The 19,179-nt window shown below is 43.1% G+C and overlaps 1 protein-coding gene across 1 annotated transcript in view; it reads right to left on the minus strand.

The window, feature by feature from the left end:
* Window positions 1–19,179, minus strand: part of TBCD (tubulin folding cofactor D) — a 3,708,267-nt gene that overhangs the window by 3,445,253 nt on the left and 243,835 nt on the right. The window contains exon 4 of the mRNA XM_044068123.1: window positions 18,068–18,169. Coding sequence (XP_043924058.1) covers window positions 18,068–18,169 — 102 coding nt within the window. The remainder of the gene's footprint in view (window positions 1–18,067; window positions 18,170–19,179) is intronic.

A 19,179-nucleotide genomic window follows, 5' to 3' on the forward strand; every position in this document is an offset into this window, starting at 1 on the left:
TTGAGTAAGTCCATGTAAGATAGGCTGTTTAAGGCCTTTGTATCCTTTTAGTAAGGTATCTCTATGGGCATTCAAGTTGTTGCATGTGTCTGGACAGTACATGCCAAAGGAGGCATTATACTCAATGACTGACCTATTGAGGGCCGAATAACATCCCTAGATCTAGACACAATCCCTTTGTTTATAAGCTGTGCAATATAGACGTACTTTCTTACAACAATAGACACATGTTGGTCAAAAGTTAGGACACTGCCCAAATCCTGAACAACTGGGTCAACTCTTACAGGCATATTGTCAATGTAATAGTTCCCTCGAGTAGATGACTTAAGAAAGGAAACAATAATGCATATTTTAGCATTCGATTTTAAACCATGATTTTGAAACCAGTTATTTATTTGAGACAATCCTTCCTGCAGAATAGCCAAGTCATCTGGGGATTCAATGACTCTTCCTAGCTTACAGTCATCTGCAAACTTGGTCAGCCAGAGTCCTTTGGTATTGGATTTTACTTATAAAAAAAAAAAAAAAAAAAAAAATGCCAAACATGAGAGGCACAGAACCCTGGGGGATTCCATGGTGACTGGTCCCTTTGTGGACGTAACCTCCCCACTTTGATTATCTGCATCATATCTGTGAGCTCGTTGGCAAACCAGCAGGTGATATAGGTGTTGATTCTCAGTTTATTTAGCTTTTCTACTATGCCTGGGCAGGGAAATGTGTCAAAAGCTTTGGCTAGGTCGAGGTATGAGGTGTACATTGTTTTGCCTTTATCCATTACTTGGAAACCTTTTCAAAAAATCCACCAGGTTGAATAAGCATGACCTGCCCTTGAAAAATCCAAACTGAGACGGGTCCGGTGTTTGGAGGTTCCCTAATCTTATTGATCTGGTGTAATGAAAGGATATTGAGAACTTCTGTTCAGCTTGCACAGAATGTGAAAAACACTACTAAAATTTGAAGTCTGCTGATACCAATGAAGCTTTTAACTAGCTGAAAAATATCCTATGTTCAGAGCCAGTCCTGGCTGCCCGTGACTTTAATAAACCACTGTCAGTAGTGTGGCAAATTGTGCTATGTTTTGTGAGTGGGTTGTAGTTAGCATGTAGGAAGGCATTTTGCCCACAACTTGTGACTAGATACCGAGTGCTTCAGTATGTTGGGTGGCATCCAGTCAATCAAAATTGTTTTGAATGATGTATAGCTCATACATATTGCTGAATTTCTGTTCTTTTTGATGTAATGGCTGTCATTCAATGTTTTTATAATGCTGAGGAAATTTTCTTTGCATTGAAAAAAATCAGTAACGTACAGTTGTGTAAAATCTTACCATAATGGTATATGTCCTTCTCTTCACTGTTGCAGTATTCCTTACATTAGGGATCCCCTACCAAGGGCGGCCTGACGTCTGGCCAGAATATCAAACCCTTTTGGTTGCATTAAAGGTACACCGTACGTCACATGTATGCTCCTTGCATAGCATAAGGCATAACTGTGACATCTGGACACACCATCCTCAAAACGGAGGGCTCCAGTAGGAACACCAGTCCAAGGAAAAGAAAAGTTAATCAGTACATCCAGAAGAGAAATGGACCAGGGGCCGGAAGGAGGGAGTGAATAATGCAACAGTGAAGAGGAGGACATCTACCATTACGGTAAGATTTTACACAACTGTACTATATCCTTTCATTTCCCTGTTGCAGTATTCATTACATTAGGGAGAGTGCCAAAGCTCGGGAAGAAACTTGGGAGGAGGAGAAAGGAACAGCAGAGCCGTCCAGGAAGCTATGAAGAATGGCCCTAGCAAAACCAGCTATAGCTCTGGAGACTCCATCCAACTTGTAGTGCTTGGCAAATATATGCACAGAGGTCCAGGTAGTTGCCTCAAGAATAGAGTTAGTATTCAAACTCTTGAAAAAAAGCACCAGAAGAGGCCACAGTCCTAGTAGAATGAGCCTTAACAGAATAAGGAAGGCTCTTACTATGAAAGGAATAACAAAATGAAATAGTTTTTGAGCTCCACGAATAAATGGTTTGCTTGGACACAGCTAATCCCAAGGACCTGGGATGAAAGGAAACAAAGACCTGATCAGATTTCCTAATAGTCTTAATCTTATCCAAATAAAATCTGAGCTGTCTATGCACATCTAACAAGTGCAGCACCTTCTCACTAGCAGATTGCGAAGAAGGGAAAAAAGTGGACAAATGAATTGACTGATTAAGGGACAACCCATTCACAACCATGGGCATAAAAGAAAGATTACAACACAAGGACACTCTGTCCTTATGAAACACCAAAGAGGAGGACAAGCCAAAAGGACTTGAAGTTCAGACACCCATCTGACAGAAATAAGTTCTACCAAAAGCACAGTCTTCCAAGAGCAATGCTGCAAGGAAGCTAAAGCTGCAGGCTCAAAAGGAGCCCGAGTCAATTTTTCCAAAACAAAATTAAGATCCCAGGGAGTAGGAACAGGCTTCTTGGGAGGCCTAATATGAAGGATGCTTCTGGGAATTGGTTAGCCTCAAATCTAGAAGCTAAATGAGGAGATAAAGGCAGACAAGCACATATAGCTTAAAATTGGGCCTCATCAGAAGAATAAGCCAGCCTAGCATTGAGCAATTCATACAGATAAGAGAGAACCAAAGGAACATCCCCTGAAAGTGTACCCAGGTTACGAGAAAGACACCAAATAGAAAACTTCTTCCATTTGGATAAGTAGCATTTCCTAGTATTGGGTTTCCTGGCCTCATGCAGGACCCTAAGCACGTCCTTGGGTAAACAAAAAGGTGTCTATGTGGAATCAAAATCCTATCACCCACAGTGTCAGTTGAAGAGTGGACAGGTGGGAATGGATGACAGATCCCTTGTCTTGTTTGAGTAGATCCACCCTGGGATACTATAACTTGTGAGGATTGCCCTTGGCTGAATGTAGAAGAAGAGGAAACCAATGCTGTCTCGGCCAGAAAGGAGTCAACAACAAGATTCTGGGAGCATCCTGTGGAACTCTGAACAGGACTTCTGGAATGAAGGGGAGGGAAAACAAAGAAACATCCCCTTCCAAGAAAAAGATAGGGTGTCCTCCTTCCATACCCGAGGATCTGGGACTATGGCACAAAACAGAGGAAGCCTGTTCAAAGGGGAGGCAAACAGATCTATTTGAGGAGTACCACACTAGTGGACAATATCCAGAAACAAGAAGTTATGTACTCACCATAACGTTCGATGTCTGTAGTCCATCTCGCCTCACATTCTTATCCGTGGGTTCAGAGCCAAATGTCGGCTCCGACTCGGCCATACTTTAGCTCGAAGTCTTTCAATTGGCTGGGCTAAGATGGTATCCCATACTGCACTGCTCTCTATCCCCAGATCTAGTTTGCTGCAAGCACCAGCACTCACTCTCCATACATAATACCACCTAAGGAAGGAAGAACAAACCAAGAATGAAGGGAACTCTGAAACCAGGCCTAACCTCCAGATCCTCCAGGATGGGGGAAGGTGGGGGGGGTAAGTAAGAATGTGAGGCGAGATGGACTACATACATCAAATGTTATGGTGAGTACATAACTTCTTGATGTTATGTAGTCCAATCTCGCCTACATTCTTACCCGTGGGACAGCGTCCCCAGCACCTGAATCCTCGGAGGCTCAGTGGAAAATACTCCTGAGCACTGTGGAACCAAAGGAAGACCTGCCTCTAGATACCACATCTAACTTGTAATGAGTAACAAAGGTGTGAGGAGATGCCCAAGTAGCCGCAGCACAAAAATCATCCATAGACAATCTGGACTGAAAAGCTGTAGATGTAGATACAGACTGGGTAGAGTGAGCCTTCACTCAGAACAGTAAATCTCTTCCCCCTGAAGTATAAATGAAAGAAATACAACTGGAAATCCACCTAGACAATGTGACTTTGGAAACAGGAGACCCAATTCTGTTTTCCGAAAATGAAACAATCAGATTTTCTGAGGTCTTTCATTCTGTGCAAATAAAATTGTAATTGTCTGTGCACATCCAACTGATGAAATTTGAATTCTGCCTTGTTAGAGAACTGAGGAAAAAACACGGGTAATTCAATGGATTGGTTAAGGTTACTTTGACACTACTTTGGGAAGAAAGGAAGGATTCAGTCTGAGAGAAACTCTGCCCTTATGAAAAATCAAATAAGGTGTTTAATTGAAAAAGCTTGAAGCTTCGAAACACGTCTAGCTGACATGATGGCTACCAAAAAGACAGTCTTCCAACTTAAGAATTTTAAATCACAAGTGGCTGCAGGCTCAAAGGGGGGGTGAAGTAAGACCCTTGAGAACAAAGTTTAAGTCCCAAGGCATAACAGGTTCAGAGACAGGACGACGAAGCAACAAAGTGCCTTTCAGGAAAGCCTTACAGAGTCTATGTGCCATTAGACTAGGTTCGTCTGCGACGTGAAAGGTAGAAATCGCCGCCAACTGGACTTTAATGGTTGCGGCGGCTGATCCCTGGTTGAAAGACATAGAAAGGAACTCCAATACTGAGATTGGAGCTGTATAAGGGTCAATCTGTTTGGCATATGCCCAGATGGAAAATCTCTTCCATTTGCTGTAATAAATCTTCCTGGTCGAAGGCTTATGACAGGAAGATAGAATATGAACCACATCCGGCGAAAAATGGTGAAGCCTAACTAATGACGGAAGCTGTCAACCGGAGGGTCCGAAGAGAGGGATGGAGCTGCCCTGGCATGTAAGTCAGTAAGTCTGGTTGAGGGTTCAGAATCCAAGGAGTGTCCATTAGATAGGGATGGAGAAAGGGGAACCAAATTTGACGAGGCCAGTGTGGAGCAATCAGAATAATTTTGCTTCCCAAGAATTGCGCTTTCTGAATAACCTTTGACAGCAAAGGAACGGGAGGGAAGGCATATAGTAGACCGGAGGGCCAATCGTAGACTAGAGCGTCCCTGGGAGACTCCCCCTGAGGGGGGAATAAGGGTGAAGTAGCTGCTGCATTTGGCATTGAGGGGGCTGGCAAAAAGGTCGCAGCAAGGCTGACCCCACCTGCAGAAAATCTGCTCTGCAACTTGACAGTTCAGGGACCACTCGTGAGGCATCAGAATAGCTCTGCTTAGCCTGTCTGCAATCACACTGGACTTCCCCGGAATGTGCGTTGCTACCAGAAACCATTGGGAAGACACTGCCCACTGCCACACTCGCATGGCCTCTCTGCAAAGGGGATAAGACTTGGCTCCTCCCTGTTTGTTCAGATACCATACTACCGACATGTTGTCTGAGTGGATTGCAATAGTCCTAGTCCCGAGAGGAAGAAAGCTCTGAAGTGCTTGCAACGCTAGTAGCACTGCTCTCATCTCCAGGACACTGATATGCAGACGCATCTCGTGCTCTTGCCATGTGCCTTGGACTGTCCTGCCTAGATAATGCCCCCCCACCCCATCTGGAAGGCATCCGTGGTCACAGTGGCAACCAGAGGCGAAGGAACGAAGGGTTTTCCCGCATTGAAGTTGTCGGTGTGAAGCCACCAACTGAGATCCTGTTTGCACCTGCCTGTGAGTAGAATAGGGTGAGAAAGTGGAAGATGTTGAAGAGACCACTGGGCAAAGAGTAGCCACTGAAGGAGCCTCATATGTAACCTTGCCAGGGGGACAAACATAATCGTAGCAGCCATCGTCCCCAACAACTGGAGGACCAATCTTGCCTTCACTCTTCTCAGAGGGAGCAAGGCATAAATCTGTTGTTGTAGGACTCTGATTGTTTCCTGTGGTAGAAACACCCACATGAGCGCGGTGTCTAATTAGGCGCCTATAAAGGTGACAGACTGCGAGTGCAACAAGGCAGATTTTTCCTAGTTCAAGGTGATGCCCAACTGTTGACACAGGTTGATAGTGGCGTCTCTGGTCTGAAGAAGCAGATGCCTGCTGGTGGCAGTAAGGAGCCAGTCGTCCAGGTATGAAAACACTTGGAATCCCTGACGTCGCAAGTGAGCAGTCACCACTGCCATGCATTTGGTAAACACCCTGGGGGCTGTGGTAAGACCAAAGGGCAGGGCTCGAAACTGAAAGTGACTGGCTCCCAGCCGGAAGTGTAGGTGACTTCTGGATGCCCTGTCCATCTTTATGTGGTAGTAAGCATCCTTGAGGTCGATGGAGCACATCCACACTTCTTTTCCCAACAATGGGAGAATAGATTGCAACGTGACCATTCGGAACTTGGACTTTTGCACATGGGTGTTCAATCAGCTGAGATCCAAAATGGGTCTCAGGTCCCCTGTCCTTTTAGACACCAAAAAGAATCTGGAGTAAGCCCCTAATCTGATCTGGTCTGAGGGGACATGTTGGATGGCTCCTTTTTCTAGCAGCTTTGAAACCTCTGAAGCTGCGGAATCCCTTTGACTGGGTGGAACATCTGGAATTTTCTTGATTGGAGGGGGAGTTGACGAGAAGGGAATGATATATCCTCTGGAAATTATTTGTAGAACCCATTGGTCCTGGGTGACACCTTGCCAGGCCTCCGGGTATAGTGAGATGCGACCCCGACGGGCTCCAGAAACGCACAGTCGGGCCTCCAGTCAAGAGCAGCGGTAGGGAGAACCACGAAAGAAATCACGGTCTCCCGAGTTAGGAGGGCCTCCTCTGCCCCTAGGGCAGCGTCTACCTAAATAACCGCCCCCCTCCCCTGCCTCTGAATGGGGACTCACCTTGTGCATCGGGAACAAACCTCTGTGATTTCTTGAACCACATCTTCCCACCCCTCTGGGCCTTGGGATAAGGCCTAGAGGGAAGGGAAAAACAGACTCCTACGGCAGACAGAGTTTTTCCCTCTTGCTCGCACCTAGTGAGTGTCTTTCACCTTGGTTCCAAACAAAGAGGAACCATCAAACGGGGTGTCGGTGAATGCAGACTTGAAGGCCTCCGCGAAATGACAAAGGCACATCCAGGCATGTCTCCTAAGAGCGACTCCTGAACTTGCTGCCCTACTCGCTCCCTCAGCTGCGTGAGAGATCAGCCTCATGGAGGAGTTCACAATAGAGCTGAGGGTAGACATCTGAGTGTTGACTTTCTGAGCCACCGCCTCAGAAACGTTACCCATTAGAGTATCTCCAAGCTCCTTTAGGGGATCTCTCTGGAGCCGTGTAAAGTGTGATAAGTAATTCAGTGACCACAAAGTAAAGGCCGCTGAAGAAAACGTACGCTTCCCGTACCAGTCCATAGTCCTAGACTCATTGTTAGTGGGATGGATGGTGGAAGAAGTCTCAGCCAATTCCTTCTTGGTGGCCGCTACCACCACTATGACATCCACAGGGACTCCCTTGGATAGAAATTCCTTATCAGAAGGGGCAGACAAAAATTTATTGGGTCTCCTGGGGACTGGTTCCACAGAGTCAGTGGTTTCCCAAACCCTTCGACAAACCAGATCCAGAAGCTCGTCGAAGGGTGGAGACACCCAGGAGGCAGAGGGCTGAGCACCAAAGGCCTTCAGGAATACAGACTCCTCTTCGGAGGGGCTTTGGATGGCCAGTCACCTCTTTGCTTCAAAATCTCTAGGATGTCAGAGAAAGAAACATCCTCAGAGGATGACTTAGGGGACCCCTCCAATTCCTCGAGGTTGGTGTCTGACGTGAGAGACTTATCTTGGGAATCTATGTGCCTCCTCTTGCACATTATCTTTCTGGGTGGCTCCTCAAGCAAAAACTCTGAGGGTCCCTCAGAAATATGGGGACCACTTGTGGGGGTACCCTGAGGCCTTGGGGCTCTGCTATCAAAAGATAGAGGGTGATCAGAGACCTACACCGGTGCTGTAGGAGACAGACTGACCGAACCGTATGATGCCACTGACGGCTTGGCCAGCGCGGTCCTCATGGCTCGAAAGCTGGTCCTCCTGGGTCCGAAGATCGACCAGCCATGGAAGACCTTGAATCAGAAGGGACCAGGTCTGAAGCTGAGACAGGAGTCAGGCTTCCCCGCGCCAAAGCACCGAGATAGAAACTAGGAGCTGAGAAATGTCCCGAAGCTTCTCCCTCGGGTCCGACTGAGGAATCCGGAGTCCTGAACCCCGTGGATGGCACCGACGGGGTCGGAGCTGATGTTGGACCTGATAAGCCAGGAGGGGCTGTCGGAACCGACCTAGGGACATCAAACAGAGCCAAGCACTCTGGCTCCGAAAGCTGAGATGCACTCGGAGGAGGATGTATCGATGTAGGTAGGGGAACCGGCTCCAGAACAGAACACAATTTAGCCAGTACCGGTGACTGAAGAAGTCTCTGCACCACTCTATCGACGTCCACATCCAATAAGGTCCTGGAGGATTTGGAGGACAGGGAAGGAGACCGAAACCTCCTCTCTGAAGGAGACCTGTGAGGAGGAGATACCGGCCTAATGCTAGGCGACCGGCTCCGAACAGGCTCCGAGAAAATAGGAGCCGAAGCAGGTTCTACAGACACTGACACTTCCTGCGCCCCTGAGGAAAATGGAGCAGAGGATGTCACTGAAGATTTAGCTGTTTTCTCCGGCGGCTCCGAGGATACTGATGGAGCCGGGGATTGCTTTTTAGCCTTGGAAGATTTAGCTTTTGATGGTGAAGATTTAAAGTTGGAAGCACTCTCCAAACCCTCCTCGAAGGAGGGTTTCAGAAGTCCCTTCAAAATCAATTTGTTCTTCCTTTCCTGAAGAACACGCAGGCTAAAAACATGACAAAAACCACACGATTCCTGGAGGTGAATCACTCCCAGACAGTACACACAGAGTGTCCATCAGTGATAGACATCTTATAATTACATTTGGTGCACTTCTTAAAGCCTGAGGGCTTATGCTCCTTAGTATCTTTAGACATAGTCACCACAAAACAAAGTTAACTAACTCAACAACCAGACCAACGGTCAATCAGCCACAAGCGCGGGAACAGAACAAACAACAGTACACCACAAAGACCTCTAACTAAAACGGTCCTAGAACACAAGTACAAGAGGGAGGACTAATTCCTCTAATTTAAACGGTTTTAGCCCAAGGGAAAAAAGTTGGCACACAAGGAAAGCAAGGGGGACAGACTAGGTCCTCTAACTGAAATGGGCCTAGCCCACTGAAACAGCTAGTGGAATACCACAAGAACACGCTAAAAGAGAAAAACAACTTTTCCACAACACAGTTCAAGATACACACACAAATAGCTTTTTTTGCAAAAAACTTCTCTGCTATAAAGAAGAAAAGGGTACTTAGCCACAGCCAAGAGCGAGACCACGTCCAAGCTACAGGAGTGGCAAACGAGATCTGGGATAGAGAGCAGTGCAGCATGGGATACCATCTTAGCCCAGTCAATTGAAAGACTTTGAGCTAAAGTATGGCCGAGTCGGAGCAGACATTCAGCTCCGAACCAACGGGTAAGAATGTAGGCGAGATTGGACTACATAACATCACATCCTTTTGAACCATCCATTTGTGGGATTGAGTTAATGACCTGCTCAGTGCGTCTGGCACAATTTTTTGACCTGAGGGAATGTAAACTGTCTGAAGAGTTACTTGATACTGGACAGCAAGTTCCCACACAAGGAGTGCCAACTGGCAAAGAAGATATTGTCCCCTCCCCCCGTTTGTTTACATACCACATCACTGTGGTATTGTCTGTAAACACCTCAGTCAGGGCCTATGGAGGAGGCAAGGATGCCAACATACACACCATCTGAATCCTGCACCTCAGAAAAAAACATGGTCCTGAGAAAGAGTGAAAAAAGACTTTTGGAAGTCTATTGTGAACCCCAGGCTTTATTGAAGGGAAAAGGCAAAATGAAGGTTTTGCAAGAGGATCTCTGGACAGGATGCCTAAAAAAGGAGGTTGTCCAAATAAGGAATACTTGGAGCCCCCGAATCCTGCAAAAAACAATCTCAGGAGCGAGACATTTGGTGAATACCCTTGGGGCAGTAGAAAGGCCAAAGAGCAAAGCAGAGAACAGAAAATGCCAGGAAGCAACAGAGAAACATAAAAACTTCCTGAAAAGGGGATGATTTGGGATATGGAGATAAGCAATTCCTTGATATCCAAAGACACCATATAAATCTGAGGAAGCAAAAGGGGAATAACGTCTGAAGGGACAACATTTGAAAGGAAGACACCTTCATATAAGTGTTTAGATGAGAGGGGTCTAGAATTGGTCTCCTAGTATCCTCTTTTTTGGGTACTAGAAACATCTGGGAGTAACCCCCCGCCCCCTTTGGGGCACAGGCATCTCTTGAATAGCACTCTGAGTCAAAAGGTCCCAAAGCATCTCTGGAAAGAAGAAGAGTTGTTCCTGTGGGGACTGAGGAATACCCGTAAAAGAGGGAAGGGATTCCCCAACCATAAGATACCCTTGGCAAATAATGGGCAGGACCCAGGAATCCTGAGTAATCTGAAGCCAAACAGGAAGAGAGAGAGAGAGACAAAGAAAGAGGAACGTGCCTGGGAAGAATAGGGTAGTCAGACAGCACCTAGTTTATCTAGAAAAGGAGACTTCTGAGGCACTGAAGTCTGAGTACCCTTAGCAGGAGGAGCCTGCTTGCTACCCTTTTTGCCCTTAGGCAGAGAGTGAGACTGCCTGCAAACAAAGGCTGGCTTATTAGGGTAGTTTCTTTGAAATTTAGGCATAGGAGAAACAAATGCGTTTAGGTTCCTGTAAAGCCTTGCCCTTATTCTGAAGGGACCTACACATATCAGCAGCAGCTTCACCAAACAAGTGTTTATCATCAAGAGGGGCATTCATCAACGTAGCATTAATATCATCAGGCAGAGACTGAAGCCAAAGCTAAGAATACCTCCTCATTATTGACCCAAAAGTAGCAGCCCCACAGGAAGCATCTGCTGCATCATAAATTACACTTGATGGAATGACGAGCCACATGGGAGGAAGTTTCTAAGAGGGAAAGAGCAAAAGTTTTACCCTCAGGGTCTAAAAGATTAGAAATAACCTGACAAGCCTAGGATAGGAAAGCCAGCAAGTACCTGGGCATATGGATCTGATAATTAACTGCCCTAAAAGCCAAGGCAGCAGAAGTGTAAACTTGGCCTAGCATTTCCATGATCCTGCTATTTTATCAGGGGGCAGAGGTTTCAATGCCATCAAAGCTCTAAACAAACCCTGAGTGAAGGCCTGTCATTCGCTCTGTGGATCCTTAGGAGCAGGAGACATATGTTTAGTCTTACTTTTTCTTCAATGGGATGTCCGCCTTATAAAATTTGGAAGGCTCTGACCCAGGATGGCATTCAATGATGGTAGTAGGCACTTCTTTTCTGACTAATATCTGAGGAACACTCCTAGGCCCCTCTGAAATGATCAGCTGTGGTTCCCCCTCAGTATCTGAAATGGACGTCTGCAAAGTCTCCATACACGTGCTTAAAGTAAGATCCCTGCCAGCCTCTAACCCAGTTGCGGCAGAGGAATCCAACAACAAAGCCAGGTAAACCTCTGGGCTTTCACTCGCGTCGGGAATGACATCCAGCAGAGGCTGAGCAGCATCAGATTCCAGCCTAGGCTTCTTGGCCTTCTTCACTGACAGCTGTCCCTCGGAACGGGATGTACCATCCATTGTGTCTTTTACAAGAAGTTTAAGACACTGATTTTCAAGATAAAGTGCCAGCGAAGACAATCTACTATGAAGTGTTTTAGATACAAAGCCTAACAAATGGAACAGGACATATGATCGTGACAGGCACCTAGGCAAAAAGGATACTGTTTGTGGTGCCTTTATGGGAATTTGTCTCCCACACTGGCATTTACCCTTCTTGGACGACATGAAACCCAACAAGCAACAATAAAAAGTATATGTAAAAAAGGACTCCAACATATCCACAAAAAAAAAAAAAAAAACAGCACCAGAATTACTCATTCTAAAGACCAAAACCTTGCCCGTGATATAAACTGGACCTGCTGGAGAGACATGTATATATATCCCAGAGACTACCCTGTGTATGGAACAAGCTCCCCATCCATGTGGAGCAGAATTTCTTCCTAACCCAATTCAGGTGCAACTTGAACAATTGGATGGGGAACCAGAAATTTATCCCTGGTTTGGCAACTATGTCTCTAATGGACACAGGCAACCTGTAAATGACTTCTCTCCCAGGCCTCTGCTTACACTTATCAAGGGTATCGGAGCTTGTCAGAGATTTAAGGTGCACAGCTAGGCTTATAAAAGCTCTTGTGGTTGTTAGCCTAGTAAACACCTACAAATCTATGAACTTGGTACTTATCTTTAATGGCTTGGGGAACCAGCAACGGAATGGGTGATCAGACTGATGATTAAGTGACGGCATTCGGACTGGCAACAAAGCAGTTCTGAGGATGGTATGTCCAGATGTCACCTTTATGCTCTACACTACACAAGGAGCATACGTGTGATGTACTGCGTACCTTAAAGCAACCTAAATGTTTTTGGTATACTGGCCGGATGTCGGGCCACCCTTGGCAGGGATCCCCAATGTAATGAATACTGCAACATTGAAATGGAAGGACATCAGTAGTTCAATGAATGCTTCACTCCCTGAAAATAACTGAGGCCATACATTATATGTAAGCACTAATATCCTTGGTGCTTCTGATCTAGTTAAATGAAATGCTGAAAACAACGAAATTCTGATGTCTTTTATTTTAATATATACTTATTTTGGTATTTCATAATTTCACATAAAAAATCCACAAAAATCTCAAACAATGTGAAATTCAAAATAAAACTGCTGTTGCTGGCTGAAGGAGTAATCAAGCTACACACAGAATTTAGATGGACTTTCTTAAAACACTGCTGTTTTAGGGACTTTCAACAGGAGGTTTCAGGCTTGCACATCCATGTCAGGAAAGGTACCTGTTGCCAAAAGATTAGAGCTAGACGGGGAAACAGAACCCACCCACGGTTTCAAAATAGGTCCTGGGAATATATCAGCTCTTAACTCTGATTATGTTAGGGGATAAACTTGGAAATAGACCCAGGAGTTCTTGCAACATACAGGATACTGAACGTATAGGGCAGACAAGGCTTAGCAACTGACCTTGCAGCAAATGGCAACCAAGGCAAATAATGAAGGTGATGTTTAACATGTTTAGAACAGGAAGTTCAATACAGAAGTCTGGCTACTAAGTTCTGCACTCACTGCAATCACACTAGTGCACCATCTAAGACCTTGAGGTAATGGGTACTGTAGTAGTACAAGTGGGATCAAACAACAGCACATAAGGTCTCAAACAGAATAAAGTACTTGGTTGGCGAAATATTTTTCAGTTACAAGAAAGATCCCTTGATGACAACTGACTTGTGGTCGTTAACTGGAAGGTCATCAGTGAGTATCAAATCCAGATCTTGCACAGATGGCAAATTCTCTCCACCACACATTAACAGGAAAGGAATGACTGAAGGATGGGCAGTGGTAGGCACAAGCAAGGCTGGGCTTAAGCCATGCCAGGATTATACACTGCAAAACAGAATCCAAATGTTTTCTAAAGTACTAAAATCTTGTGTCTGACTGGAAAAAAAGAAAGAAAAAGAGCTGAATATCTTCAGCTCAGTAGTGACAGCTAATACCTCTACCACTCCTGAGATCCCATACTGGCAGCAAGTATAGAGCATGCAACAATGGTACCAATAAAGAGCCTTAAGGAGCTCTACAAGTCAACAGGTGGCTGTTGGAGGAATTAAATCCAGAAACCACTCCCTAAGTGCAACCTGAAAGGAAGGTAAGAGGCAAACCATTCAACCAGTACAAAAACTGGTAGCAGAACAATGATAAACAACATGGAGAGATCAATGATGAGGAGTATAACATCTGATCGCTCATCCTAAAGAAGTCAATAACTATCCCAGTAAGGGCAATCTCAACTACAATGATACAGATTAAGGAGGTAAAGGGATTTTTTTTGTTACACACCTTTATTAAATTATGACTTAAGACATAGGCAAACACACATTAACAGAACAGAAAAACCATATTAACATTTCTTCCTTCTACAATCATTATACATCACGTATCTTTTCCTTATATTTATCATCATTCCAACATTATATAAACTGCTGAATTCCTGCCTTCCCATAAACTTCAATTCTCCTTCCTGAACATTATTCTGTAAGTACTGTACCCACAATTTCCATTTATTTCTATGCAATTTGCTCCTTCCCTTTTCTAAAGACCCATCTTCCAGTGTTTATCTATTTTAAAATGCTCAAAACTTTAGAGTTTGTTTTTTGACTCAGCTTCCCATTTAATAACTGCTTTTACTGCCAGCCAAAGGAATCAAACTTAATAAAGCCTTACTATGTCTATGCAATTCAGATCTTGTGTCCCGGCTCAAAAGAATAATTTCCTTAGTTACAGTTATCTGTTCACCCAATACTTCCGACAGAGTTCTCAGGAAGGAATTTTTTTTAAAACATGCCAACTTATTACACACTCAAAATGTATGTTCAGAAGTACCTCTCTCTTCCCCATCACACTTAAAAATAATTTTTCATCAGGTAGATGGCAAATGTTAGAAGTCCACTTGAGATACAAAAATACCTATTAAAACAGTTCCAAACAAATATTCTAAACCTTCTGGACTTAGTTGCACATTTGACAGCCACCCCCCATTGTTCTCTTGTAAACTGATTTTCCAGTCTCTCTTCCCAATCTTTTCTAATCTCCTCTGACTGATTCTTACAGTTATCATGCAATATTTTATATGTCCCACTAATTATTCCTTTTTTTTAACAGATGCTTCTGTTCTATATTCACCTAAAAATTCAACCAGGGCAGGTCTTTCATTTAAAACTCTCCCTTTCTTTCAATCTGCCTTTACTCTGATATTAATCCCTGGTAGGGAAGGCAGCCTCTAGCATGCAGTCCAAATATCTTCTTGGCCTCATCCTACTCTATTACCTTTCCAGCTCTAGTTACTTGCTCCCAATATCTTGATTCATTTGCCATTTTCCAGTAAATTCCAGCCACCTCTTGCATATTTTCTGTACCCCCTACATGCTTACAAGCAAAATTGCCTTTCTCCATTGTCATGTTGGTTTAGTTCTTAGAAGACTTCCTGCTACTTTAGGAATATAAAATTCTGTATGGTTATTACTCTCCTTAAGGATCTGTATTCAAAATCATTTCTCTCTCTCCCTCTCTTTCTCTATTTCTTGAACTTTCCCCTTGCTTAATCATCATCCATTCCTATTTTTGAGTTATAACCTTCTGCTTGCAGTACATGTATGAGCCTTAACTGTCTAGTGCTAAAATATTCCTTCAAATCAGGTAATCCTAACACTACCTTGTTGAATTGGAAGGACCTACTTATCCTACTTAAATCATGCCCTCTTCCCCTCCCAGATAAATTCTTTCAGCCCTGTATTAATTGTTGTTCACAAAATATGCCTGACCCATATATAAAATTAAGGGGACTGAAAACATTTTCACTGCATGTAGCTTACTATCTATATCCATAAATAAGAGTTTCCAGTTTCTCATTTTTTAGTATTAGCTTTTGTTTAGTCTCTTCCGCACATCCTTAGCTATTTAATCCATACTCGTAAATACTTCATCTTACTGTGTCCACATAAATATGGGTATTGCTGAACCATTTTGTGTGTGGGTATATAAATTTATGGCTATGGCATTTGTTTGATCTTTTATCATTTTATATCCCAAAAAGACTTGAACCTGTCTCAAAGTGTTCCACAACACTAAGATGTCCTTTTCTGGATTTATCAGGTACAAAATAATATCATTTGCAATTAAAGCCAATTTTATTGATCACCATACCAATTTTATACCTGCACTTCTGAGTCCCTTATTGTTTGGCAAATGCTCTAAATATAAAGCAAATAAAGGGGAAGGAGGACACACCTACCACATTCCTCTCTTCAAAGACAACTTGTTAGACAGGAACGCTCCCATTTTAATTCTTGCCTCCAATCCTTCACATATCCTAATTAACCCTATTATTGTATAAGGAAATGAAATGGTTCCATTGCTTTACTCATAAGATCCCAGTTTTACTCTGTCAAAGGCTTTCTCTGCATCAAGATCCACCAATAACAGCAGTATTTTCTTACATTATGCTTCCCTCTGGATCACCATTTTTCTATTAATGTTGTCAAATGTTTGTTTCCCATCCATAAAACCACACTGATCCATATTTATCAATTATGGCAACACCTTTGCCATTCTTTTACCTAGTATAGACAACACTTTATAATCTGGTTTAAAATTGAAATGGGCCTATATGAAACAGTGTCTGATGGGTCTTGACCACTGAAGGTCAAGGGATGCATCTACATATATACTACTTCCTCAAAACCATTGCAAGTGAAAGAAAGGTTAGGGCTCAGGCCCATGTCTGAAGATGGTTTCTTGAGAAGGGGTGGTTTAAATCAATCTTCTTTCAAGACAGAAGGGAAAATTTCTCTCTCACAATGTATCAGACAATCAAGTAAATAATTAAATCCAGTGACCTTAAGGCAAGATTTAACTAGCTATGGAGGGACTGACAGCAGATTCCTATGGTCACTCACACAGATGCAAGCAACTCCATGACCTCCCTCATAACTGATAATTAAACCCTTACCAGTAAACATCAGGAATGTGTACTCAAAAACCAGTGAGGTGCACCATAGGATGCATTCTAAAGAAAGCCCTGTCTGAGCTTGACAACATTATCCACAAAAAAGCATGCAGCCTCCTCACATTAAGGCAAAGAAAACACCTTTCAAGTACTGAGACAGAATGGGTCATGCAGCTTGCTCACTACCTGCAAAAGTGAGAGGATGAACAGAAGGATCAGAGATCTCACAAGACAATAACACTTCCACTACTTTCCTACATGAGATCTCTGTGTTATGTATGCTGCATAATGGGAAGAAAAAAACTGCGTGCTCTTGAAAAGAAAGGCCGCCTCCATCTTTGCTCTTACTACTGTTCTAACCTACAGATACCACAAGGTTCAAAAGACATACTACGATTCATCTGATATAAGTAGCCCACAGCATTTATGCCAAGAGGCCACCTGATTGAGAGCAGCAGCCGCTAATGTACTAGATGCAGAAACCAATGAAATAAGAAAACAAGCATTGATGCTCAAAGAACTTGTCCATCAAGGGAATAAGACAGCCACTAGTGATCTTATACAAGTCCCTACCAAAGACCAGCTCAGTAGTGAGTGGCCAAACAAATGGAACAAGCTTGAAGTGGAAAAAATGATGGAAGAACCATGAAACTGTTTTCACCACTAGGTATGTGGTTAAAACATCAAGCTGGAAGACTAAGTTCAGTGAGTTCAGCTGCATTAACCATCCGAGTGAAGCCAAATCTTGAAGATATAAAGCATTTCCATGTAAGACCAAAGGTCTTAGCACTCAGTCAGGCGCCAGTTACAATTAGTGGTCAAAGATTATTATGTACCAGGTCCATGAGGTAATCAGAGAACTTCTGCAAGAAAGCCTCCAAGATAACAAATTGAATACTAAACCACAAGAAATGTGTTATTCAGTCCTGCTTCCAGGACTAACTCAAAGGTGTTGGACCATCTGTCACCCACCTGGAATACTTCAATCATCACAGAACAAATAGCTAAACTGTCACCTATACTACCATCAAGCACTGTGAGTATTAAAACTGAAATTGGAATAGACACATTATGATGAGGTCCAGAATTATCAAGCAGTAAGTTCTCTGATCAAAGTCATTACGTTAAGTACTACTACTTACTGTCAGCCAAGGCCTGCAAGTGACAATTACTGCACCTATAAGAGATGACTACCTTCAAGCAATTTTTTCTGTTTCTGAAAATGCTAATTCTTTAATGTTCCAGAAGGTTATTGATATTTATACCTGGTTATTTTTCTTTCTTAACCAGGGAAAAACACTGATCCAAAGAGACATTCTTATAGAACAGTTTTATTTTATTTTTTTTTTTACAGGGATAGTTAAAACACAAATTAATAAAATACTCTAAAGTATTAGTAAATGACATCAATTAAAATTTAGCAATTACATTTCTATTCTTCAACTTTTAGTTCTCTTGCAAATTAGATTTTAAAAGCTATTCACAAAACATTTCAAGAAAGCTGGAAAAGGATGACACAGTTTTGGTTTATTCTCTTTACCTCATGGTCCTTAGGATCCTGGTGAGCCAGGTGGTCTAGAATTGGCTGTAAATCAGCTACTTCATGAGGAAACAGCCTTAGAAAATATTTGTAACCTCGTACCTGCAAAAGACACAGAAACATGACAGCGGCAATTGCAATCCATAAAATCTGTGTAAAATGCATGGCAATGCTACAAAACACAACATAAAGATGCAGAATAAAGGGTATGATTCATTTGGTACACTAATCTAAAATAGAGAGACATCACATTTGTCAAACAATATTAGACTGCATCTTTCTGTGCTGCAATGGCTTAAGTGTCCCACCCATGGTTGATTCCTGCCTACGGAAACTGGAATATGTTCCAGTTTCATCACAAAGCCCTCAACAGGATAAAGTGGGTAGTGAAAGTTAATGAATAACTAGTGATTTTTTTTCTAGGTGATTTGGCTTAAATGCCCGATGACCAACAAGCCTCATGCAATGGGATTTTGCTCATTCATTCCTCCCAATTAGAAAATTGCCCAAATACAATGGGCAATCCCTGTCAGGAGGAGACATCACAAAGGCAGGTATGAATGTTACTTGTGCCCTCACTGGCATCCTGACGATGACAGAGTTTGCATGGTTTAACACCCCCCCCCCATTCCAGCTGGAGGGCAAACAGGATGTAAATACCATGCCACTGGCTGACAAAAAAAATCAGTGTTGCCATCTTAAAAAGTCACTAAATGAGTGAATTGCTTATACAGTAAATGAAACTAAAATGTTGGCACAGTCAAATTATGTTAACTAGTCCATTATAATGTTTAAACATGACAGTAAAAACAAAGTAAAAAATACTTTTACTGTAACTTTTTAAAGACTAATTAAAAACATTTCTTGAAATAAATTGACATTCACAAGCTCTCCCCCCACCCACATTGCTAACAGAGTATTGGTAGAGTGGGAGGCGAGATTATTAACAGCACCTTTTGGTGGGTCTATATTAGAACATCGAAGTTTCACAACTTTGAATGTCTAATATCAACCCCTATTCAGCGAACGCTGAAAATAGCGAAGCTGCAGAACACCGAATTTCTTCCTAGTGAAGAAATTCGGTTATCATCCTAATAACCGCTATTTTCCCC

The sequence above is a fragment of the Protopterus annectens genome, chromosome 4.part0, assembly GCF_019279795.1.
Source record: "Protopterus annectens isolate FY-2018-M chromosome 4.part0, PAN1.0, whole genome shotgun sequence".
NCBI classification, from domain to species: Eukaryota; Metazoa; Chordata; order Ceratodontiformes; family Protopteridae; genus Protopterus; species Protopterus annectens.